The 26,161-nt window shown below is 49.6% G+C and overlaps 1 protein-coding gene across 1 annotated transcript in view; it reads right to left on the bottom strand.

The window, feature by feature from the left end:
* MYO15B (myosin XVB) overlaps nt 1-26,161 on the bottom strand; it is a 198,806-nt gene that overhangs the window by 91,308 nt on the left and 81,337 nt on the right. Inside the window, exons 19-24 of the mRNA XM_029597500.1 lie at nt 24,312-24,620; nt 23,729-23,828; nt 22,534-22,674; nt 8,167-8,365; nt 7,124-7,199; nt 1,050-1,305 (exon numbers count right to left, since the gene is read on the bottom strand). Of these exons, the coding sequence (XP_029453360.1) occupies nt 1,050-1,305; nt 7,124-7,199; nt 8,167-8,365; nt 22,534-22,674; nt 23,729-23,828; nt 24,312-24,620 (1,081 nt within the window). The remainder of the gene's footprint in view (nt 1-1,049; nt 1,306-7,123; nt 7,200-8,166; nt 8,366-22,533; nt 22,675-23,728; nt 23,829-24,311; nt 24,621-26,161) is intronic.

Consider the following 26,161-nt stretch of genomic DNA (forward strand, 5'->3'; position numbering starts at 1 on the left):
CAGTCACTCCCTCCCACTCTCTCTCTTCGTCCCTCCCACTTAGTCCGTCCCTCCCTCCCTCTCTCTCTCTCCTCCCTCCCTCGCTACTGGCCGCTGCCGCTACCGCCGCCCGCTACCGCCGCCACTGCCGCCCGCCGCTACCGCCTCCGCTGCCGCCCGCTACCGCCGCCGCCGCCCGCCCCCGCTGCCGCTACCGCCGCCGCCCGCTACCGCTACCGCCACCGCCCACCACCGCTGCCGCTACCGCCGCCGCTGCCGCCCGCTACCGCCGCCGCTACCGCCCGCTACCGCTGCCCGCTGCCGCTGCTACCACCGCTGCCGCCATGTTTTTTGGTTTTTTTTGACGCTGCCTAAGACTGACGTGCTCGCCCGCACATGCGCAGTAGAGCTGCTCTCTACTGCGCATTTGCGGGCACGTCGGTCAAGCTTCATTTATCTAGTTAGATTTAAGAAAAAAAAATGCAGTAAGCCGTTTGCCCGGCCTCACTAATCCATTTTACTGTATATAGTTATAATACAGTTAGCTATTGACCTTCTCTCTACTCACCCTTAAGCTTCACCCGACTTTCTGTAATTCAACTGAACTGAAATATTGTAATGTTGCATTTTAATGTTGAGATGTAATTTCTTTTTCTCGTGCTAATTTCCATGTGTTCATACTTGTTCACTGTAAACCGATGTGATGTGCAAACGAACGTCGGTAGAGAAAAGCGATAAATAAATAAAATAACTCCTTGATGTGACAAATTCCAGATAAAAATATTTGGAAGCAGGCCGGCTCCCCCCCCCCCCCCCCCCATCCCGACCATTAAAATGAAGTTGAATAAATACACAAATACTGAACTATGAGCTGGCTGACACCAAAACATGGATCAGTGCTACAATTCATAGGTGATCTTCCCTCCATACACTGAAACCACGAAGACCTATAAACTCTTTTCATGCTCACTCTAACCTAAATCATAGTCAATGACTGCAGTAACCCATGGAAAACTTGAGATTTGGGAGGTGGGAGATCAGTGTGGGAAGTTTCACCCCTCCCCCCTTACCTTTCAAGTCTGCCTCCTGAAGCGCTGGGGCTTGGGTGTCAGGTGGGGGAGGAATGGAGGAAGGAGAATGAGGAGGAGGAGGAGGAGGTGGTGGTGGAGGGCAGCTGGTATGGGAAGTCCCTGGAGACGGGGGATGAGTGGCAAAGATATTCAACAGGGGCAGCTGCTTTTCCCGGATGGATTGGGTCGGGGTAGCGACTTTGTCGTTCTGTGCGGAAGACGTCGGGGGAATGCCTTCATTTGTCCTGGGGGACACCTTTGTAGGGAAAGAAGAAAAAAAAAAACAAACAACAACCCGACAATGATTATGTTCATCGTGCTCCGTTTTCTTTCATCCCTGCAATTTTAATGCTAGCGTCCGGCGTCAGGTTGCCAGTACTAGACGTGGATCGCCTTCGTTCGTCCACTGCCCCAGCCACGTGCCTCAGGCTGTACTGAAGCGAGGCCCCCTTGAAGCAGCGACGTAGGCAGAGCTAAGCTTTCAAGGTGGGGGCCTGAAGCTTAAACGGGTGCGTATTCTCGCCAGCCCCGGCTCTGCCTGTAAACCCCTTCCGCCTGCCTGCCCGCTATTCATCCCATCCCGTGCGGACCTTCATGGGGTAGGAGGAATCCCCAGTTGCTCCTAACCCTGCCGGCGCTGCTTCTCAGAATAGGCACCGGGCAACCCAAGGCCGGCGCCATTTTTCCTTTACTGCAAAATATCAAAACGGCACCGGCCTTCGGTCAGCCAGCGAAACACCTTTGAGACACACAGCAGGGCAAAAGCAAGAGCAACCCGGGATCGCTCCTTCCCCGTGAAGACCCTCAGAGGATGGGGTAAGAAACGGGCAAGGCAGGCAGAAGGTCGGGGGGGGAGGCATAACCCCTTCCCTGTGGCTGCAGCACTGCCTTGAAGGGAGAGAAGAAGGTTTGCAACCACCTTCCCATTTGACAATTGGTATCGCTCCTTTTTAAATTATTATTTTGGCTCAGCAGTACCCTCCCGCCTCCTTTGGGCCTCCAGCTCAATCAGAACTGGCCTCTACGGGGCTACAGTGCCATGAGCCTTTATTTTGCAAGTATCTGGGATATTGTTCCTCTATTTCAGAGCTTTCCAAACTGTGTGCCGGGACACGTTAGTGTGTCGCCTGCAGTGTGCAGGTGTGTCACGCAAGCCCGGTCAACTCTGATGCGAGTTTGGGCTTTTTTTTTTTTCTAGAGATTCACTTTTTTTTTTTCAGTTTATGGGTTGCTTATTATTGGGTGATTTTTGCTGTCAATCGCGTTTTTTTGGGGGGCTTGGTGGGTGGAACGAGCCCAGCCATCCTTGCATTGGCTGCTGCTGCCGATGAGGCCTGGCCATGAGGAGTACTGACTGCAAGCAGTGAAGCACTTAACTGGCAACAATCAAAAAGACGAGGTACATGAGTGTGGGGGCCAGACATGTGCTGGGGGGAGAGAGATGAGTGAGTGGGGGGCAAACGTGCTGGGGGGACAGACATGTGCTTGAGGGGGAGAGATATGAGTGTGTGGGGGCCAGACATGTGCTGGGGGGAGGAGAGAGATGAGTGTGTGGGGGACAGACAATTTGTTTTATTATTGTTTCTCATAAATTATAACAATAACATGAATCTTGGAATATATATTTTTAATATAAATTTAAGGTTTTCATGAGATAGGTTGTGTCGTGAAACATTTTATTTATGTATATATTTAAGGAAACATACATAAATTGTCGAAATATGTTTCGTTCGTTTAACCTTTAACCTCTGGTTTACTAGTACAGTGGTTCTCAACCGGTGTGTCGCGACACACCAGTGTGTCGCCAAGCTCCGGCAGGTGTGTCGCGGCTCCCGGTGTTCCACTGCCCCGCTTGTGCTTCCCTTCTCCCTAGGGGCGGGGCCGAAGAATGAAGAGACGCTGCGCGCCAACGCCAGCGGGGCCGAAGAACGAAAAGACCTGCGCGCCGACGTCAGCGGGGCCGAAGAACGAAGAGATGCTGCGCGCCGCCGGCAGCTGAAGAGCAGAGAGACCTGCGCGTCACCAGCGGCGGGGCCGAAGAACGAAGAGACGCTGCGCGCCGCCGGCAGCTGAAGAGCAGAGAGACCTGTGCGTCACCAGCAGCGGGGCCGAAGAACAAAGAGATGCTGCACGCCGCTGCCGGTGGCTGAAGAGCGCAGAGACCTGCACGTTGCCGGCGGCGGGGCCGAAGAACGAAGAGACACACTGTGCGCCGCTGCCGGTGGCTGAAGAGCGGAGAGACCCTGCACACTGCGGGAGGTGGCTGGAGAGACGTTGCGTACTGCGGGAGGTCAGGCCAGAGGTGGCTGAGAAGTGGAGGCCAAACAATGAGAAGAGGCTCCATGTGAGCTTGTGTGCTTGTGGTAGAATGGGTGCCTGGGTGCATGAGTGAGAGCTTGTGTGCATGTGTGGTAGAATGGGTGCATGAGTGAGAACTTGTGTGCGTGTGTGTGTGTGTGGTAGAATGGGTGCCTGGGAGCATGAGTGAGAGCTTGTGTGCGTGTGGTAGAATGGGTGCATGAGTGAGAGCTTGTGTGCATGTGTGTGTGTGGTAGAATGGGTGCCTGGGTGCATGAGTGAGAGCTTGTGTGCGTGTGTGTGTGGTAGAATGGGTGCATGAGTGAGAGCTTGTGTGCGTGTGTGTGTGTGTGTGTGTGTGGTAGAATGGGTGTATGAGTGAGAGCTTGTGTGCGTGTGTGTGTGGTAGAATGGGTGCATGAGTGAGAGCTTGTGTGTGTGTGTGGTAGAATGGGTGCCTGGGTGCATGAGTGAGAGCTTGTGTGTGTGTGGTAGAATGGGTGCCTGGGTGCATGAGTGAGAGCTTGTGTGCGTGTGTGTGTGTGGTAGAATGGGTGCCTGGGTGCATGAGTGAGAGCTTGTGTGCGTGTGTGTGTGTGGTAGAATGGGTGCCTGGGAGCATGAGTGAGAGCTTGTGTGTGTGCGTGTGTGTGGTAGAATGGGTGCCTGGGTGCATGAGTGAGAGCTTGTGTGCGTGTGTGTGTGTGGTAGAATGGGTGCCTGGGAGCATGAGTGAGAGCTTGTGTGCGTGCGTGTGTGTGGTAGAATGGGTGCCTGGGTGCATGAGTGAGAGCTTGTGTGCGTGTGTGTGTGTGGTAGAATGGGTGCCTGGGTGCATGAGTGAGAGCTTGTGTGTGTGTGTGGTAGAATGGGTGCCTGGGTGCATGAGTGAGAACTTGTGTGTGTGTGTGGTAGAATGGGTGCCTGGGTGCATGAGTAAGAGCTTGTGTGTGTGTGTGTGTGTGTGTTAGAATGGGTGCCTGGGTGCATGAGTGAGAGCTTGTGTGCCTGTGGTAGAATGGGTGCCTGGGTGCGTGAGTGAGAGCTTGTGTGTGTGTGGTAGAATGGGTGCATGAGTGACAGCTTGTGTGCCTGTTGTAGAATGGGTGCATGAGTGAGAGCTTGTGTGATTGTGTGTGGTAGAATGGGTCCCTGGGTGCATGAGTAAGAGCTTGTGTGTGTGTGTGTGTGTGTGTGTGTGTGTGTGTTAGAATGGGTGCCTGGGTGCATGAGTGAGAGCTTGTGTGCCTGTGGTAGAATGGGTGCCTGGGTGCGTGAGTGGGAGCTTTGTGTGTGTGTGTTAGAATGCATGCCTGGGTGCGTGAGTGGCAGCTTTATGTATGTGTGTGTTGGAATGCATGCCTGGGTGCGTGAGTGGCAGCTTTGTGTGTGTGTGTGTGTGTGTGTTAGAATGGGTGCCTGATTGCATGAGTGAGAGCTTGTGTGCCTGTGGTAGAATGGGTGCCTGAGTGGTGAGTGGCAGCTTTTTGTGTGTTTGTGTGTGTGTTGGAATGCATGCCTGGGTGCGTGAGTGGCAGCTTTGTGTGTGTGTGTGTTAGAATACATGCCTGGTTGCATGAGTGGCAGTGTGTGTGTGTATGTGGTAGAATGGGTGCCTGGGTGCATGAGTGATAGCTTGTGTGTGTGTGTGTGTGGTACAATGGGTGCATAAGTGGCAGTGTGTGTGGTTGTAAGTGACAGAGTATGTGTGTGCTTGAATGTAAGTGACAGCATGTGTGTGATTGAGAGAGACTGGTCAGGGAGGTGACTGGTGTGTGTGTGTGAGAGACAGAGACTGGTCAGGGAGGTGACTGGTGTGTGTGTGAGGAAGAGATACTAGTTATGGAAGTTACTGGTCTGTGTGAGACAGAGACTGGTTGTGACTGGTTGTGGGCCCTAAGGAAGAGGACTGTGAGGACAGAGCTTCAGCAGCCACTGCTGCTTCTGGTGAGTGCTATTGGCCTGGAAGGGAAAGGAGTAGGAGAGTTGCTGGAGAAGGTAAGTAAAGGCAGCTTTTTAAGTTTATTTTTCTTGATTGATTGCCATTTTAATTATTGGGTGTTATGTGATGTGTCTGCTGTTTTGAAATATTTTGATATTTAGACAATTTTTAATAATTTTTATGAGTTTTTAATTGTTGGATGTTATTCCGTTCATCAGCTGTTTTGTAACATTTATTAGTATAGTTTTACAATTATTTCTAAGTGGGTATCTATAGCAGCTTGGCTTGCTCTGTTTTCCCAATAGGAGGTGTATTAGTGTTTAGGGCCTGGTTAATTACTGTCTTTTCATAAGGAGGGGTATTGTGCTTGCCAGTAAAGAGAGTTTGCTTTGCTTTTACTGAGATGTCATCAGATCCAGAATATCTTTTTTTTGTATGGTGAGCCGTACGGGTAATGCCCTAGTTCTGCTCTGCACCCATTTTTGGGGGTCGACGTGGTTCCTGAGGATGCAGAATGTATATTTACATTTTGTCCCGTGATGGTCACATGTTCAGTGTGTCACGCATGTGAGAACCATCTGTCAGGTGTGTCCCGGCCGAAAAAAGGTTGAGAAGCACTGAACTAGTAGACTGAATTACCGTGTCGTGAAATTATGTTTGTCTAAAAAGTGTGTCACCAACATGAAAAGTTTGGAAAGCTCTGCTCTATTTTATAACCCCCACCCCACCAGCTGGCCCAAGTATTACAGTAACAGTCCTTGGGCAGGGGCCACAGGCTGTGGCTCCCTTTGGAACGTGGTACTTGTGCAATGTAACACGAGTGCAACGTGAGCCGAAATCCAGCTCCATCTCCCTCCAGGGCCTGTGAGCGCCGCATCCACAGCATCATTACTTTACAATTTAAACCAAGGGCGCTTAGCTAGTGCAAGCCACCGTGTGTGCCCGTCTTCAGCGGGGAAACAAACAGGAGCGGGCCACTTCACTTCCCACAGGTCAGCGGGGCAGGGGAGGGGGGGGGGGGTAACGATTTATTAGAGACTCTGTTGTGAAGCAAAGCCCCCGGGCACCTTTAACCTGCAGATTCCGTCCAAACTTCCAAAGGAAAGGGATGCGGGCGCTTTCCCTCGGAAGCTCTTACACCCGTGGACTTTTGTACCTGCTTTCCGTGCGGATATAGATCTTCCATGAAAAATAACGTGCACGGACTCGAAAATAGAACCTATGCGCGTTAGTTTCCACCCAAAACACCCCCGGGACACGTCTCCTGAACGTGGCTAACAGCGCGCGCGGTGGGGATAGATAAATTATGCATGCACTGCTGAGGAAGGGCAGGTTTCAGAGGGCTGGTGTATCCGGGCAAAAATCGCTATTTGATCCATGTAAAAGGCTTCGAAGATCCTCCTGCCCCCCGGGCGTCAGGTGGTAGCAATGGGGTCTGAGAAGAGGCATTTAAAATACAGGTATGAACCTGCATGTAAGGTTAACAGATGTCTGTGATATCCGGGCACTCCTCTCAGCCGGATGGAACAGGGTAGCAGGACCCCGGTGGGGGGGGGGGGGGGGGGGGGGGGGGGGAAAACAGTATTTAAGCAGGTGGCAGGAAGAAATGATGCCCACGCCCTCCTGACATAATTCTGGCAGCAGAATTTGGAAGATGGGTGTATGCCTTACAACGTGCTGGCTGGCAGTGGCAGCTCACATGCATGGCACGTTACAACCCAGATGGCTGTGGCAGTGCTGGGTTCCACGCCCAGCACCGCTAATGCCCGGGCGGCAGGGAGATTAGATATGGAGGAGGGGGGGGGGGGGGGGGAGGAGAGAGGGGGAAACGTACTTGATCCATGATCCCCAGCCTCAACAATGCTTCGTCTTTTGGGTCGTTCCTTTTGAACAGGTAGTTGGGCCGTTTCCTGCAGGAAGACAAGCGAATTAGAAAATCCCTTAATACAAGTACCAGAGGCTACCCCAGCTTGGTGCCATGACCTTCTCTCCTTGGCAAGTCCCCGGTCACAGTACGGCATTCCCTGGCCTAGACGCTGCCCAACATTCACTACAAGGATTTGAGGCACATGAGCAGCAGACCCATAGCATGATGCCAAGCTGGGTGGCATTACCCAGCAATTATCGAAATAACTTCCAGTCACATTGTGTGGGGGGGGGGGGGGTAAATTTTGTAACAGCCCACATAAAACTTTACAGGCTGTTACACCAGTTTTCAAAGCCAACTTACATGTGTAAGATCACTATGAAAATTACCCCCAGCAAAACTACCTACCTACAAGTATAGGTACCTGCTATGTAGTGCGGGTGGCTTTACTGTGAAGGTTTCTGTACATACTTTTTAAATTAAAGAAAAAGAAACGCGCATAACAGAGAATCCATTCCAGACTTTGCTCCCTCCCCCTCCAGATCATCTCTAGACTCACGTGCGGAGTAAAAGTGCACGCATTCAGGTCTTATGAACAAGCCTTCACCCACACATCAGGCAGGCAGTTTTATAAAAGGGTCATTTCTGCTGCTGAAGCAGGGTTTTTATCCACAGACATGCCTTCCAAAATTGCCCTCTAACTGTATGCCAGTTCACATGAACCACCGCCTTTTTTTAAAAATTTAAACATTTGTATATTACGCCACCTCCAACGCATGGCTCAGGGCGGATTACGATATTCGCATCCACAGGGAAGTTCAGTCACCTAAAATCATGACTGGTGCACATCCTTGCACGGCCCAGCTATATTTCAGATCCACCTGTGCAATCCACTCATTTTAGCTCTTTTTATACCAGATGGTTACATTGACCAAACCGTATCTTCCCCCTGATAAGCACAAGCCTCTGGGAGCGAACCCCCAACCATAACCACAAGGCTGGCCTCACACCTGACTGGCTGTAAAGGCTGTGGCTCGATGGAAGGCCTGCTCTGGTACATTTTAATGATATTGCGAATTTCTTGGCTGGGCTCAGGTTTCGGAGAGGGCTGCAAGGATTTCACATCAGCCTTCTCTTTCTTTGGTTTTGGCTTTGCTTGAACTGGAGGTTTCTGCACAGGGGGCTTCGGAGGTGGTACAGGAGCAGTTTCTGCAGAAAAAAAAAAAGAAGAATAAAAACATCTATTAAGAGGGCCCGACAGATCCATGTTACTAACCGCATTTAAGATTATTTTCCCCCAAGGAAGCTCATTTGTATTTAAACATCAGGTCTCCTCTGTGCATTTGAATGTGGGTTACGGATTTCGTTTGTCAAAGTGATATAAGTGGTCAATATCTGAAAACTATAATCTATAGTAAGAATGTTCTACAACAAGAAGTCACAGTTTGAAGCTCCATGGGGGTAGACTCAGGGTCATTAGAAAATATGTCTTCATGGAAAGGACGATGATGCCTGAAATGGCCTCCCAGTGGAGATTGTGGAGACAAAAATGAAATTTAAAAAAAAGCCTGGGATAAGCCTAGAGGATCTCTAGTTGCAAGGATATGAGGGGAAAACCAGAGATCAACTGGGAAGACCAGATGGGCTCAATGATCCTTATTTGCCATTGTGTTTTCTGTTTCTATGGTACAGAAAGCAAAATGAACATTTTGGGAGCGAGAAAGAGCCAACAACAATAGCAATTTCGGTTTTCTCAGAATTAATGCTGGAGAGTTAGCAGCTCTGAACTGGAAAGAGTTCAAAGTATAAGGCAACATCAGGCCTATGTTCTGCTTCCCATGATCTCCTACCTCATGGTCAGCTGGTCTGGGTTTTGCAGGATATTTTACCAGCCTACTGGTTAAAGTAGCAGGCTGGGAACTCGGGAAGCCAAGGGTCAAATCCTACTTCTCTCACTAATGCTCCTTGTGACCTTGGGCAAGTCACTTCACCTTTCTTGGCCTCACCTAAAACTTAGATTGTGAGCCCTCTCGGGTTGGGAAATTAACTACTACAGTACCCAAATTGTAGCTCGTCTTGAGCTCAGGTTTGGCAAAGTCGAATAATTAAATCTAAAATCCAAATCTAAAAATCCAGCCTTGGATGGGCATGCCACTGCCGGCAGCTCCCCTGTCCCTCAAAGAGTGAAACTTATACGCGGGATGTCAAAGCCCTTAGCAAAAGCCCTCTGGCTGTCTCTCTCACACAGACTACAACGTGAGGGTGATGAGTGTGGGAAGGTAGGTACAGTTTAACATCTTCCCCCTTTTTTCACTTGTGTGTACACCTGCATGAGGACCACCCCCGACGTATTAATCAAGAATTGATCATTTAGAAAACATACAAAAAAAAGTGGGGGGAGGGGGGTAATTTTTTGTTAACAGGCCACATTTATTTGCAGGCTATTATGCCCGCGAGTTACAGCAATTTTCAAAGGACATTACATGTGGAAGTTCGCTTTGAAAATTATCCCAGTGCAGCTATGCCTGCACAATCCTCCGCCCCCCCCCCCCCCCCCCCCGCTATTTGATGCACATAATTTTGCTAAGAGAACTTATGTGCCTAATGTTTTAGAATTAAAAAGCGTGCATGTGAGTCCCAGCGCTGCCCAGACTCCCCCTCCCCCCCCAGAACACTTCTCTCCCCTATGCGCATGTATAGGTGTGTGATTTTATGCCTATATCGGGTTATGTAACTTCAGAAAGGAAAACTGGTTCTTACCTGCTAATTTTTGTTCCTGAAGTACCACGGATCAGTCCAGACAAGTGGGTTTTGCATCCCTACCAGCAGATGGAGGCAGAGAACTAAACACTTTGATGCACTGCTACGTAACTGAGAGTGCCTCCTGCAGTCCTTCAATATTGACCCATACCCAAGCCTACTATAGAGTAACAACTCCTCAACAACTCAACAACCCCCTAAATGAGGGTGAATGCCAAACTCAAAGGTTGGAGCTCCACAAACAGAAAAACCAAAAATCAACCCCAGGGGCTAACCACAACCTGGCAAACTTCTTTAGGTTCCTCTATATATACATTCTGACAGTTCTTCCCAGTAAGCATGCCAGAACCTGGATTTTCCATAACGGTCTTAAGAACATTAAGGGGCTGGGCCTCTGGAATGATCAGTGGTACTTCAGGAACGAAAATTAGCAGGTGAGAACCAATTGTCGTTTCCTGTTCGTACCCCAGATCAGTCCAGACAAGTGGGATGTACCAAAGCACCCCTACACTGGGCGGGTCTGCAAAAGACCCCCCTCTCAACACACTTTAGCCAAAGGTCAGCTCCCCTGGAGCCTGAACATCTAAATGGTAATGGCATGATAAAGTGTGAAGAGAAGACCACATCACTGATCTACAAATCTCCTATGGTGACAATAACTAACACTCAGCCCACAACACTGCTTGCGCTCTAGTAGAGTGCACACGCAACCCCTCTGGAATTCTTCTCCCCTTACAAAGGTAGGCCGAAACAATAGCTTTCTTCAGCCAACTCACTATCGTGTCCTTGGAGGCCTTGCATCCATCTCTGCACCTCCAAATAATACAAACAAATGATCCAACCGCCTAAAACATTTTGTGACCTCAGCAACTCAGCAGACAATTCGGGAAGGCAGAAGCTCCACATTCTGATTCAGGTGAAATGAAGATACCACCTTAGATACTAACAAGAGTACCATGCGCAAAGACAGCCTCTCGTCCAAAATCTTCAGAAATGGTTCCCTACAGGACAAAACCTGCAGCTTCGAGATCCTTCTGAATGTTATGAATCTGCCAGGAAGTTAGCAATCTGTTAGGAACCTGCTCCTGCGGTAGGAGGAGTTAGCGATCTTGTTATGAGCGAGCTCCTCTGGAAGGAGGAGCTAGCTATCTGTGATGGTTAAACTCCTATGAAGGGGAGGAGTTAGCAATCTGTTAAGGATCTGCTAGGGAGTTAGCAATCTGTTATGAATCTCCGTACGGAGTTAGCAATCTGTTATAATCTACTCCTGAGGAAGGAGAAGTTAGTAAACTGATATGCTTAGCTCCTGTAGAGGGAGTAGTAACAAACTGTAATGAATCTGTTGCTGAAGACTCCTGGTGGGGAGTCTTCAGCAACAGAGAGAACACTCAGCTGTAGAGGAATGTAGATAGGTGAATCCTTGGGCCGATGGCAGATGACTGCACCCCCAGGAGGATATCCTGAGAGGGACCACCGGCTAGGCTTGAGGATGGAGACAGACACAGATAATTCTTTTATTAGACAGGTTAGTAGAACCACCAGAGGTGGCAGTAGTGAGCTGATATGCCCGGCAGGGCTGAAGTCCCTCAGGTACTGGAACAGCGATCCCAGGGTTGCTGAGCTGTAGAGAAACTACAGATAGTGAGTAGGCAGGGTATGCTGTGTTCATAGCCAGAACTGGATGACAGATCTCACATTAGGTCTTTAGAAAGCTCAGTAGCTGGAAAGGGTTAGGCCCTCGAGGAGCGAGTACCTGTTTCCAGGGAAAGCTCTGAGAGAATGATGGTAACTCACAATTGTCAGTATCTGTGATAGCTTCCAGGCAGTAGAGAATGTTCAGAGTGTTCAGGAACATGGGCCCTCGAGGAGCGAGTACCAGTTACTATCGGCAATCTGAAATAGAGAAAAGAGAGCGAGGCCCCCGAGGAGCGGGCACCCCTGGTAAGTCCGAGGAGGCAGAGTAGCTTGGACGAATCCTTGCTAACTCAATTCGTTAGCAAATACTGAGACCTTTTATATTGGAAGCGGATGACGTCAGTTCAGGGGGACACCCCCGAGGTACGCGCCCTTGCTGGTACATATTTCAAAGTGCGAGCGCACCCTACGTCATCAGGAATATGGCGGATCCGTAGCGTCATGCAACTCTGGGGACGTCGGAGGAAGACGGCAAGAAGATGCCGCGGCAGCAGACCGTCCATCAGGCCTGGAGGGAGTCGCCACAGTGGTAAGGAGTGTGGAGTGAGGGCATCGAGCAGCGATGGACACAACACTGAATGAACAAATCACCACCAAAAATACCACCTTCAGCATGAGGTCCTTTAATGACGCCTTACTCAATGGCTCAAAATGGAGGCCCACAAAGCATCTGCAAGACCAAGTTTAAACTTCACACCGGACCCAATTTATGCACCGGTGGCTGCAGATGCTTGATTCCCTTCAAAAACCTCTCAGCATCCAGATGTGAGGCCAATGATCTTTTCCTGGAGTATACCTCTGAAACACCCCAAGACTGCCACCTGAACCCACAAAGAATTGTAAACTAAGCCCTTGAAAATCATGAGCTCAGAGTATCCTTTTTGTCGCACGTGCCTGCTCTCAAAAGTCAAGTCGCGAGACAAAATTGATCCGCCCGATCCGAGAAAATAGGACCTTGCCTTAACAGCCCTTGCAAATGAGCCAATCTCAGTGACCCGTCAATGGTGCACTGAACCAGATCCGTGAACCACGAATGACGCAGCCTCATTGGCACCAGCAGCACTACCTGGCCTGAATGCCTCTCGATGCGCCTAAACACTTGACCTATTAACGGTCATGGAGGGAACATGCACAGCAGGATCCTTGTTGGCCATGGAAGAACCCAAGAATCTATGCCCTCAGCTATGACCTATCATCTGCAGCTGAAGAAACTTGCTGCCTTGGCGTTGCTCCTTGATGCCATCAGATCCAGACGGGGAGTGTCCCAACAAGACTGGATAAGGCCAAAGGCTTCCTTTGACAGCTTCCATTCTCCCAGGTTCAACTGTTGCCTGCTGAGATAGTCCGCTTGCACATTGTCCACTCCCACAACTTGTGAAGCGGCTATCCCCTGCAAATGTTATTTTGCCCAGGCAAAAAGGTCCTGGGCTCCTTGGGCAACTGCCCAACTCTTCGTTCTCCCTTGCCAGTTGATATAAACCACCATTGTCGCATTGTTTGAAAATACTCTGACCTTTTGACCTCAGACTTGTGGAAGGAATTCCACCAATGCACTGCACACTGCTCTCATTTTCAAGAGATTGATAGACCAGGATGCTTCCACTGGCGATAACAGTATTTGTGCCAACTGTTCTTGACAGATCGCCCCCCCAACCCTTGAGGTTGGCATCCGTGCTCCCTATAACCCAGTTCAGAGCATCCAGGCCCATCCCTTTCTCCAAATTGGGCCGTCACAGCCACCACGAGAGACTGGACCTGCAGCAATAAAGGCCGATGAACTCCTCTGACAACGGATTCCAGCGTGACAGCAATACCCCCTGTAGAAGGTGCATGTGGGCAAAAGTCAATGGCACCAAATTCAACATAGATGCCATTGAACCCAGGACCTGAAGATAATCCCAAGCACTGGGCAATGGCATCTGCAAAATCCACACCACCTGGGATTGTAATTTCCGAATCCCCTCTGAGGTGAGAAACACTCTGCTAAGCTGAGTATCGAACTTCGCCCCCAAGTATTCCAGCATCTGGGTAGGACTCAGGTGACTCTTCGCCAAATTCACCACCCAGCTCAAGGACTGAAACATATCCATCATCGTACTCACAGACTGACGGCATACTTCCTCCAATTTCCTTCAGGTAAGCCAGTCGTCCAGATCTAGGATCCTCTCCTTGCGGAGAACTGCTGCCACCACCACCATCACCTTTGTGAACGTGCAAGGTGCGGTCATCAAACCGAAAGGGAGGGCCCAAAACTGGAATTTACTCCAGAACTATAATACAAAGAAACTTTGTTCTTCCCAAATGGGTATGTGCAGATAGGCATCTGTCAAGTCCAGCGAGACCCGAAAAACTCCACAAGACGAACTGCTGCTATCACCATCTGCAACATTTTCATACGGAAAAGCAGGGAACTCATTTTGCAGATCGAGGATGAGACTAAAGGCTCCTTCCTTTTTTGGCATGATACAGTAAACTGAGTACTTCCTGCGACTGCACTCCCTGGCCCCTACCAATACTATCATGCCAGCAACTAAAGGTGACACAACGAGTCCTGAATCACTACTTGCTTGCCACTGCAATGAGATACTACAAAAGCTTCCGTGATGGAGTGAAAAAATTCTAAAGCATAGCCGACCCTTATTACTTCTAGAACACATTGATTTGAGGTAATTCTGTTTCAATCTTTGTAAAACTTTGATAGATGGTCTTCCACCACCATCTCAAGAGAGTGGACCAGCCTGGTTTCATTGTGAAGCCTTACTGTCAAGGGCCCCCTGATTGGAGCCCTCTCAGGGAAGTCTACGGGTGCCTCGAAAGGACTGCTGCCTACTGGACCCCTGGTTCTGCCCCAAAGACAATGCAGAACCCTTACTGGGACGAAAACTGCCACACCTCCCGAAACCTAGAGCAAGGCAGAAAAGACTACCTGACTGTCATGTTATCCTCTGGTAGCTTATTCCCTTTAGACTCCCTCAAAACCTTGCTTCAGGACCTCCCTGAACAATAATTTTCCTTCCTTTAAAGAGAAGATTATAGAGTTGAAACTTGAACCACATATCAGCTGACCAATACTGCAACAACAGCAGACGTTGCACCGAGACCGTCACGATCATATTCCTGGCCAAAGTCCAGCTTAAGTCATAAAGCGCGTCAGCCTCATATGCAATTTCGGCTTTCACCTGAGCTGCCTGGCTATTAATACCAGCGACTGCTGAAGACTTATCCTGAGACTTCTGGACCCAGCGTAAACAGGCCCTCTGCATCAGAGTTTCACAGATCACCACTCACAAGCTCAGCGCCAAGACTTCAAATATATTCTCCCAACGAATTTCTAGCTTATGGTCCTGCACGCCCTTTAATGCTGCCAAACCCGCAACCAGAATGGTCGTCTTGTTAGTGACTGCCGAGACCAAAGCATCCACCTTCAGCAATACCAGCAGTTGCAGGATATCCTCCGTGGGGGGATACAACTTTGTTACAGCTCTATCCACCTTGAGGCTCACTTCCAGGAAGTCCCATTCCTGGTTCACTAGCTTCTTGATTCTTTTAGAGAAAGGAAAGGTTTTTGGTGGGCCCTGGAGTCCAACGAACACTGGATCCACCCCTTCATTGTCCAACTCCTCCTGGACCTCCTTAATACTCAGTTCCTTCCGAACATGGGAAATAAGGGGCCTCAACTCCTCCTTATGGAACAGAAGAACCACCCGTGGATCATCTCCCTCTGTTATCGGGATCTCTTCAGGATCAGCCATGTCCTTATCCCTGTCCTGATTGACATCTGCCATGAGATCTGCTGGGTTATCCTGATCCACCTCTGGACCAATCCCAAGGCCATCTTCCAGGTCATCCAGGTCCGAATCATCTGAGCTACTTAGGATGGTCCAAGTCCAGCCGGCGATGGAGGTCCACTGATCCCCTGGCCAAGGAGCCCCTCGACCACTTTGCAGCAGGACAAGATGGCTGATAGAAATGGCCTTTTAAAGCCAGTGCTTTTCCTGGTTAAAAAGGCCTTACGCATAAGCAACACAAATTCTAAGGAAAACTCCATATCATCCTCTCCCCTATCCAGCCCAAAGCTCACATCTCCTCCCCCCACTCCCCCTACAGGATCGCTGGAGACAATGGGGGAGGGGAGTCCCTGGGCTCCCAGGAGTCCATCACCTTCTGAGCTCTAGCCCTTCTCCTGCCTGATAGGCTGTTTAGGCTCCCAATTATGATCCTGACAGGGATTTGGGAATCTTGGCTCTCCTACCAGCCTCGTTCCCCAGGAGGGCCCCTCCCCTCCAGAAAAGAATCACGGCATAGCCCTGCTGCATTCAGCTGTCCCCGAGCCAGGCTGCTGGCCCGACAAGCTTTCCCACACTGGGAAATCACTGTCGGCAGCATCGTCTCCATGTGGCCAGGCCTGCTGCAGAGAAACCAAAGACACTTGATCGCGGCATGTGGGAGAGGAGGGGGAACACTGCCAAATGTAGCCTCCGGCTCCCTAAGCAGCCAGAAGCTTTCCTGTGCTGGGAAATCACTATTGGAGCCACCTTGTCTCCACGTGGTCAGGCCTGCTGCAGAGAAATAGAAGCCACGTGATTCCAGCATGCAGGAGAGGAGGGAATATGGCCCAATGCAGCCTCCAGCTACCCGAGCAGCCCAAAGCTTTCCCACGCTGGTAAATTGCTGTTCGAGGATAACCAATGCTATACCAGGGTACAAATTATATCGCAATGACAGAGAGGAGCATCTTGGTGGCGGGATGGCGCTTTATGTCCAGGATGGCATAGAGTCCAACAGAATAAAGGTCCTACATGAGACTAAATATACAATTTAATTTTTATGGGTAGAAATCCCTTGTGTGTTGGGGAAGAGAATAGTGATAGGAGTATACTTGGCCAAAATTGTGAGACAGACAGTGAAAAGCTAAGAGAAATTTCAAATTAGGGAACCTAACCAAACTGGTAGTGCAGTAATAAAGGAAAATTGGTTCTTACCTGCTAATTTTCATTCCTACACCAAGTAGGTGGAATCGGCCTTTCTGTTTACTGGGGAGATGGAAATGAGGTGCTCCCACACGCGGAGGATGAGTTCTTTAAAAATGTCATGGATCGGAACTGCCACAATCTCTTTAGGAACGTTAATAAACTGAATAACCTCCAGCATCTTGTGGCACGCATCCTCCTCCATATGGAGATGAAAGGGGATGGCCTCAGCCTTAGCCCTAACAAACCCCACAAACGACAGTTCCTCCGGCAGTGACCGGCGCCGCTCCTCTGGGGATGAAGGCTCTGAGAGTGGGTCGTCGGAGTACTTGGAGGACAAGTCTGTGGAGTCATCATCCCAAGGGATATAAGGACCTTCTTCCTCACTTGGGCCAGGACACCAAGGGCAAGGGCCATGAGGGGCATTGACCCTGGGCTCTGAGGGGCGCAGGGGTACCGATGGATTCCCCGGCATCGAGGCGGTCATCGGCTGTGGTAAGCCGGAAGGGCCCGGCAGCAGCTCAAGGAACCATGGGTGAGGGCACCCGGTCCCAGAGACTTCATTTTCCTCAGAGGGCCCGGGAATTGGGATTGCTCTGGGAGAGGGCATCACTGGCCGGTGGAGCATCGATGGCCCCTCGGGCACCGGTTGTGTCGGTAGGGCACCGAGAAGGACGTCCAGATGCTCTAGCAAGGGTGCCAGAATTGATGGCGGAGGCTCAGGCACTGGTTTGGGGGCCAGTGGCACCAGTATCTCAATGCCTTGCAGCACCTTGAGCACCGCCGACTGCACCCTGCGGTCCAACTCCTCCTGGAAGTCCTGAGTCATCAGGACTGATGGAGGGGGACGAGGCATTGCTGGCTCATCCTCGGGTGCCCGAGGTGGCACGGCGCCCAGCACCGGTATCGGGAACGCCTCGGGCTACTGGGGTCACCGGAGGATTGGGCCTCTGATGGCAGGTGCCGCTTCGATGGTGGCTAGGTGGCCGCCGATGCTGCTCCGGAACTGGAACCATGTCGGATGGTGACCAGTGTCGGTGCTTCCCGGATCACTTCCAATGCTCAGCTCAGTCTTTCCCCGGCGCCGAGGAGGTCGATGACCCCGAGGTCTGGGGGAGGGGAGAGACCACCGTGGATTGATCTCCCTCTCCTCGATATTTGGGGGTGGAAATGAAAGGGACCGTGAGAGTCAGAGACGGGGATGGCTCCCCGCGATCCTTGGGCATCGAAGCAACTGACGAAGGAGTGGAGGATTTTGGGGTCCCAAAACATTTCTCCATTTTGTCGAGGCGCGCACAACACCCCCTTGGGTGTCAATTGATTGCTCAGACCACATCCACGGACATTGTGCAAGGCCCCCAGGCAGAGGATGCAAACCTCATGCAGGTCCATGATTGACAAAGTCCGCAGGCACTGGGGGCACCGACGAAAATCGGTCAATGCCATGAAAAAGACCTGGCGTGCGGTCAATGGCCGATGGGCACCGGGAGGTGGGGCGTTGAGAATCGACCACAAGATCGAGCTAAAATCGAAAATAACCTACCGTACCGGGAGGATACTGACCGCAAAGGGGGACCTGACGAGGATTAGAGAAAACCTCAAAAGGATTAGAAAGAAATTTTGAAAACAAGTGGGGCTCCACCAACCACAAGGCAACTGCATCGTGGAAAAGAAAAGACTGAAGGGGGACCTCGCGTGGATGCACGGATAGCAGCAGGCTGGGCATGCTCAGTCTGCTGGCCAAAGTTTCTAGAAACTTTGACAAAAGCTTTTCATGCCGGGCTCCATCGGATGATGTCACCCACATGTGAGGACTACCATCCTGCTTGTCCTAGGAGAAACACTGCCCCCTTCCCCAGCCCGGGCCTGCTCCGATGATCAAACCAGGAATATCCCGAGCAGTTGCTGCTGAAAGGAAAATTTAACACTTTTTTTTTTTTTTAAAGAAACAGCAGCCACAGCAAAGGAAGAAATTCAAGCATAAAAAGGAATACGTCCCTTCTACTGGCAACACCTCTGGGAAGAGGCCTTCAGGGGATAAAAGGGAACCAGGATCCCTGGCTGTCAGACCCCTGGATCTGCTGCGGACTAAAGCTGATCAGGGATTACCAACCCCCTTGCTCGTCGCTGGCTCAGCCTGAGGGATGGCCCACATCTTCTCTTTTTCTGTCCCTTCTCTTTTCTTAACTGCAGGTTTGCATCTCTACCATCTGCTGGAGACAGAGAAATACTAAGGGTCTGCAGGGGGCACACTCAGTTATGTAGCAGTGCCTCAAAGCTTTTAGTTCTCTGCCTCCATCTGCTGGTAGGGATGCAAAACCCCCTTGTCTGGACTGATCTAGGATACGAACAGGAAAGGGCCATGGCTTCTGGTGTTAGCACTGTTTTACCCTCAGGGATCCTTTTCAAAATCACCCTCCAGGGTGCTAATATGCAAGTTATACTGAGGAAGTGATGTAAAGTAATCACTCCTAAATGAATGCAAATTGAAGCAATTCTCGCTGGCTATAGTTCCCTTCCCAATGCAGCTCCTTTGTGTGTGGGGGAGTGGGGCGGGGAACTGCTTTCGAGTACCTTTTGTACTGTGAAGACTTCTTCATTAAATAACTAACAGTTTGCTAAAAGAAACTTGAAGATTTGCAACCTTTCTACACAGCTTGACAGTGCCAAGAACAGATTGGAGCGTTCTCGTAACACACTGCTACCTCCTCGTACTGACTCTTTTGTGTGTTTTGGCTTGGCTCCACTAGACATATATTTCTTTAGTAATATGCAAAGCCATTTCTGTGCAACAAGCAGGTTAATGTACATAAATGGCTGTTACACAAACTAGCGCGTAACCCGGCTATGTACGTGCTTCTACATCAAACGGGGAGAGGCATCCCGAGGCAGGGAGCTGGGGCTTGTGCGTAGACTTCCCGGTTTTAGAAAGTATGCAGGTAAGCTAACCCACCCGAGCCATACCTTCCAGAGAGAAGGGGTAGCTCTGGGCCAGTTATTCTGTGCAAAATTCCAGATCATTCACCCATGGTGAATTTTCAAAGTGGACCTTGTGCGCATACGTTTGCTGGGGGGGAAAATTCAGGGTTAAGTCTGCACAGTTATCAAATCACACTCCACATGTGTACATGTTTCCTATGGCAACTTGTAGCATTTCTGCATGTATTGTTCAGCCTTTGCCTTTGGGAAGAAGTAAGACATTTACTTGTCAATGTTATTGTTCTGTTAAAATGTAAACCGAATTGATCAGTAATTCTGTTATTGGAAAGTCGGTATATAAAAATGCTAAATAAATAAATAAATTGTCAGAAGAAGACATCCCCTCCCCGATGAGCCCTGGAGCCGCCGGGGTCTGTTCACTTCTGTACATATTGCAGAGAATACGCATACCTGCTGCGTATGGTACGCGGTCTATCAGCTATAAATGTGCTGGCTATACGATGGCAGTGTGTGGAGAGCAAAAAGCTTGAATGTATCATAAGAATTAGTATTCGGGGGGGGGGGGGGCATCTGGTGCAGAGGAAGAGTGAGAGCCGGTGAGACCTTGGCTGCGGGAGCTTCTGCCCTTCCCTCTCCTTTTCTGGTGGTGAAGCAGTTTGCCTGACAGCACTTGCCGGCAATGGTTTGAGCCATTTAAGTAGCAGGGACTGAGGCGCACAGCCAAAGCCGTGCGCCTCAGGGGGGCACACGCCCCTGGGAGGATTTTGCAAGTTCAACGCAGCTGCCCTTTTTTTTTTTGCCAGCAAATGGGAAAGAAAAGGAATGGTAAGTTGCCTCTTCTTCTGTTTCTGCTTGGGGGTTCCCATGGATCAACATGCAGCAGTTGTCGGTTTCCACCCCCTGTGGACAAGATTGGGAAGCCTGTACCAGTTCGGGAGCTTGTTACTCCTCCCCAGCCTTTAAGAGCCAATGGAACTGTTATGACCGTCGGCCGCGGTCGACCCAACTCACGTCATGTCATGCCTGGCTCTCCACTCCTGGTGAACTTGCGGCTCTGGGCAGCCGCTACCGCCGCGTTCCATCATGGCTCTCCGTGCCCCACGCGGCGGCTGGGACGCCGCCGACCAACGCTCTGACTCCGGGCCTCCTTAGGCGCGCGCGCGCCATCTGTCCTCCCTTTAAAGGCCCAATGGCAGGAACTCCAGGGTCGTCCCCGGCTGATGACATCACAAGCCTGAGATATTTAAGCACCTCTTTTGACCTACGCCAACCGACTTGGCAACGAGTTCCCTGAGCTCCTCTGGTGCTTGTTCCTGTTCTCCGGACCTGTGGTTCCTGCCTTGGATCTCTGCTCTCTGACTGTGGACTCTGGCTCTGGGTACCCACTCCTCGGGGCACCTGCTCTGCGCTTCCATTCCTGGAACTCTGTCTTCATGCTTCCCCGCTCCTTGGGGTAGCCGCTGCGCTACTTCTCCAGAGATCCTGCCTCTACACTTCCCCGCTCCTTGAGGTAGCCTCAGCACTACTACGCCAGAGATCCTGTCTCCATACTTCCCTGCTCAATGGGGTAGTCTCAGCATTATTACACCAGTCTCCATGCTTCCCCGCTCCTCGGGGTAGCCTCAGCATTACTACACCAGAGATCCTGTCTCTATGCTTCCCCGCTCCTCGGGGTAGTCTCAGCGTTACCACAGCAGGGGTTCTGTCTCCGCACTCCCCATTCCTCGGGGCCTGCCCCGTGCGCTCCTGTATTGGAGATCCTTTCTCTGGTATATCCTTTCTCCAGATCTGCCCAGCACTGCAATATCATTGAACTGACTCTATCTGTCCCCGCTCCTCGGGTCACCCCGCTGTACTGCTGCTGTGCAGGTGCCTGTGATCACGTGGCTGTGACGCAGGCAGTTCTTCTACACCTCCTCTCTCCTGGGCCAAGCCGTGGTCCTGTTGCCCTTGTTTCCAGTCAACCTCGCCTCCCGACTGTGGGGGCCTGTGGGGCCCAACCCTTCAGGTAGCGTCAACTCCCATCTCGGGCCAAGGGTCCACAAAACCTACAAAACCTAACAGGAACGTCTGACACTCCCAGTGAGTCTGCAGTTGCTGTCAATGTTCCTGAGCTAAATCTAGCTCTTCAGATGTCTTCTCTCTTGATGATTCCTCTTTAATTGTGCCATCTCATGGAAGGATCAAAGAGAATAAACCTTTAGAGGACTTTGAGGGTGGAAGGAATGATAGTAAGACAAAGGGTTCCTTTCCCATCCATACTATCGTTTTCTAATGTTTCTGAGAAGATTGAAGAGCATTCTGATCTTTCCTTGAATAACATTTGATGGGTGGTCACTAAACTCATTCTAGCTCTCCAGTATGCAAATTTACCAAAGATACAAAATCCAAATTTTAGGAGCAAGTTGTACGTTCGACTATCATTGAAAATTCACTCTCTCCTGTGAAAGTTCAAGTGGCTTCTCTGCAGCCCATATTAAAGATAGTTTGTTGGCAGACTTAGTATCTCCCTATAAGACAGGATGAACTCTCCATTCCTCCCAGCTTGACCTTCTTATTGTTCTGCCCCTGACTGTTACTGCACTTGAGTGTATCAGGCGTGGTGTCTTTAGTTATGTAGTTCCTATGCACTGCAATTCGCTTGTATGGGATCTGAGGGCAGAACTCAATTATCCAAGATTTTAGAAGAGGGTGAAGATTTGGCTTTTTTAGCCTAGCCTTTGGTCCTTGGATGATCATTTCTGCTCTGATCTTTTATTTTGACTGATGCTTAACTACTGCTGTATTATTTTACTACATGTGTGTTCGGGTATTATATAAGATATGCTTCTTTTCTTTCACTGTTGTTAGGTGTTCGTCTTAATTTTATTGATATATGAGAACGTTTATTGAGGTGAATTTAGGTGTTATGTACGTTATTTTAGTTGTTCATCACTTTGATGGCATGCTCAAATCAATAAAGCAAACTAAACTAAATTCTACCCACAACAGGACAACGTAGCTGTGCCTTACCTGGCTTGGCCACTGGTTCTGGGTTGGCATTCTGTTCAGTTTCTTCTTCCTCCTCCTCTTCCTCCTCCTCCTCTGACTCAGATTTTCCCTTTGGGAGCAAAATCTTTGATCGGACCACCTTCACTTGAGTCTCTTGCTGCCCTGCACCCAGAATATAAACACTTTACATTCAGCACAGTGAGACATATAGGATAACCAGAGCAGAATTTCTCCCTTACTCTGACCACATCATTTTTCTATGGACTTTTCTTCTTGGATTTTTTCATTGGTTCGTCCAGTGAGTCCCAAGCAAGCTGGAACCAATTACTCACGTCTCATTCCACTCTCGCTCTCCCCCCTTTTTCTTTGCATTCACTTCACCTTCCCCTGCTCAGCCTTCCCTCCCTCCTTTTTCCTATCTCCCTTTACTTCCTCTCCCAGCGTCCTTCCACCCTGCCATCAGTTCACTTCAGCTTCGATTCAACTTTGTTTTTTGTTAAACCCCAAACTCCAATGGACACTGTGGAGTTTCTTCCAGAGGAAGAAAAGCAAACAGCAGGTAGAAAGTAGAGGTGTGCACTTACTTTATTTTTTGTTTGTTTGTTTTATTATGGTTTGTTTTGCATCATTTCATTTATTTGAAACAAAACAAACAATATGATTGAAAAAAAAAGAAAAACACATAACACAATGGGGATCCCTCTCCCTCACTAGAAAAAAAACTGCACCTTCAAAATCAAAAAATGTAAGGCTCCCCCCCACCAATTCTACCCCTAACTCCTCCCCCGAATGCCTCTGGGTCTTTAAAGTCCAAATGGAGCAGGAGAAATCTCTACTCGCTCCTGCCTCCCCAGGTCCATATATCAATTGGCACTAACCAGCCCTGCACATCTGTACATCAATATGGCCTTAGCCTCAGGGCTGGCCAGCACCATTGTATAAAATACCAGCCTGGTGGAGCAGGAGTGACGGAGGATCACCTGGGCCCCATTTGGACTTTAGAGACTAACAGTCGGGTAAAAGGCATCCAGGGAGTGTGAAGTCAGGTGGCTGCTCAGTGAGGAAAGCCAAATAAAACCGGAATAAAGTTGTTTTGTTTTCTTTCCAAATGAAATAAAAGGAAGCAGGACATTTTGTTAAAAATGTGTTGTTTTGCTTCAAATATAAGCACCTCTCTAGTAAAACAGGGCAAGCGGTTAGAAAAGCAAATACTGACCGATTTTCTGGAAAAAATCTCTTTTCTGCTGGAAGGTCTCCAATTGATGGATATATTCCCTATCAAGGAACGGCTCTTCACTGACCGAAGGAATCTGATACTGAGAATACAGAGAGCGCTTATCAGTAACAGCCATGGAGATCTGGCGCACTGCAGATCGACTAAATATATTTTAGTGACATCAAACCAGGGATCTCTTTGCTTGTTGGGGTGCTCTGGGTCCCTTCATTGACTAGGGGTTTGTTTGGGTTTTTTCATGCTCATCTTGGAATCTTATTGTCTTAGACTTCTAAATTGGGTGCTAGCTTTGGACTCAGACTGCAAAGAGCTAATACACTAGACTTTAGCCTCTGGAGATCTAGGTTTAAATTTGTCTTAAGTCAAAAATCAAACAAGCTTTGTGATCCTAAACCACTGTCTAGTGAGCATATGCTAACATACCACAAGATAAAGCTGTACTGGCAGAGCTGTGAGAGGGAAAATAATCTTCTTCCTATGCATAAACTAAGTTATTTATGTGAATATATTTTCTTTCAAACAAGAATTTACTACACAATATTAACACTAGTTGGGCAATAGTTACAGGTGGAGGCACTGGCAGTTGTGATTCCTTGGTAGGCTTCGCCTTAGTTGCTGGTGTTTGATTCTTTGCAACACTGTTGGGTTTGGGTACTGGAACTGGTGCTGGTGCTGATGCTACGGGTGGAGCTGGAGCTGGCACAGGTACTGGAGCTGGAGTCGGCACAGATACTGGAGCTGGAGTCGGGTCTGGGGCAGGCACTGGTGCCGAAACGCGAGTTGGTCTGGGAGGCTCTGGATTTGGCTGCTGTAGCTGCCTCTGTTGCTGCTGTTGTTGTGAGAGCACAGTAGCCTGAAGGGTCATCTGCTGAGCCTGGAAGAGAATCAAAACCTCTGGTGATCTACCATCATCTTCACACACAAGTCGACTTTAAAAGTGTTGCTCGCGCAAAAAATGCCCACATATGCATATGTGGGCCACGCGGAAGCAACGCAGATTTTACAAAGCCACAAAATACGCATGTATGTACCTGTGTGCGCATGAGGCATAAGGGGGTGGAAAAGGGGTGGGGCCAAGACCTACATGCGTAACTCCGAATTTTAAAACCCGAGACCGCATTGTGCGTTGGCTTGTTATCCGCATAACTTTACTGCTGCTCCAGATGAAGAGCAAGTCTGTAGATTTTGAGTTTTAGGGCTTACAGGACAGGGTGAGGGGTCTGGGTCAACTTGGGGGCATGCAGGATGAAGAATCAGAGAGATCTGGAAGACCTTGATATTAAGTGGCCAAAGTGGTGGACTAATTGGAAAAATTGGGTCATCCCTCACGCAAGCATGTTTTAAAATTTGCTGACAAGTGCGTAAAAGTGGACAAAGTCCTACGGAAGACATTTGCACTAGCTTTGCCCTAGTAACCTCTTATAATTGGGAGCATGCGTATGCGTGGTTGGTGCATTTTAAAACATATGCATATAAGTGGGCGCACGATTAAAAATTCAAGCATATCCTCACTTGTGCATGTATGAGCACACATGTGCTCGTTTTAAAATCGACCTTACCGGTTGGAAATAAAATTCTTCCTCCCCTCTCACTCAGTCTCCTGGTCACCAAATTTGTGATCATGGGAAGAGCAATTTTGCACTGATTTCCTACATAAACTGACCTGTCTGAATAGTGCCACTTCAAAAGTGGCTAAAAAGTGTGAAGAAAGCGGGTAATTTTCAAAAGGATTTACACATTTAAAACTGGGTTTTACACATGTAAATGCACTTTATCCATGTAAATGGGCTTTTGAAAATTGGTACAATTTATGCCATTGAATTGTCAATAGGTTTTACATGCATAAGGGCACTTTAACGGGCGGATTTTAAAAGCCCTGCTCGCGTAAATCCGCCCGGATTTACGCGAGAGGGCCTTGCGCGCCGGCGCGCCTATTTTGCATAAGCCGCCGATGCGCGCAGAGCCCCGGGACGCGCGTAGGTCCCGGGGTTTTTCAAAGGGGGCGTGTCGGGGGCGTGTCGGGGGTGGGACCTGATGACGCGGCGTTTTGGGGGCGGGATGAAGCGTTTCGGGGGCAGGACCGGGGGGTGTGGCGCCGGGCCGGGGGCATGGTCCAGCCCCCGGGTCGATTTCGGAGCGGCCTCGGAGGGAACGGAGGCAGGCTGCGCAGCTCGGCGCGCACAGGCTGCCCAAAATCGGCAGCCTTGCGCGCACCAATCCAGGATTTTAGAGGATACGCGCATCTTATAAAATCCAGCGTACTTTTCTTTGCGCCTGCTGCGCAAACAAAAGTAAGCAATCGCGCTTTTTTTTAAAAATCTACCCCTAAGCGTGTAAATGGGTTTTTGAACATTGCTACAATAGTATGTTACAGTTACACACATAACTCCTTTGAAAATTACCTCTAATGTGCAT

The sequence above is a fragment of the Rhinatrema bivittatum genome, chromosome 4, assembly GCF_901001135.1.
Source record: "Rhinatrema bivittatum chromosome 4, aRhiBiv1.1, whole genome shotgun sequence".
NCBI lineage: Eukaryota > Metazoa > Chordata > Amphibia > Gymnophiona > Rhinatrematidae > Rhinatrema > Rhinatrema bivittatum.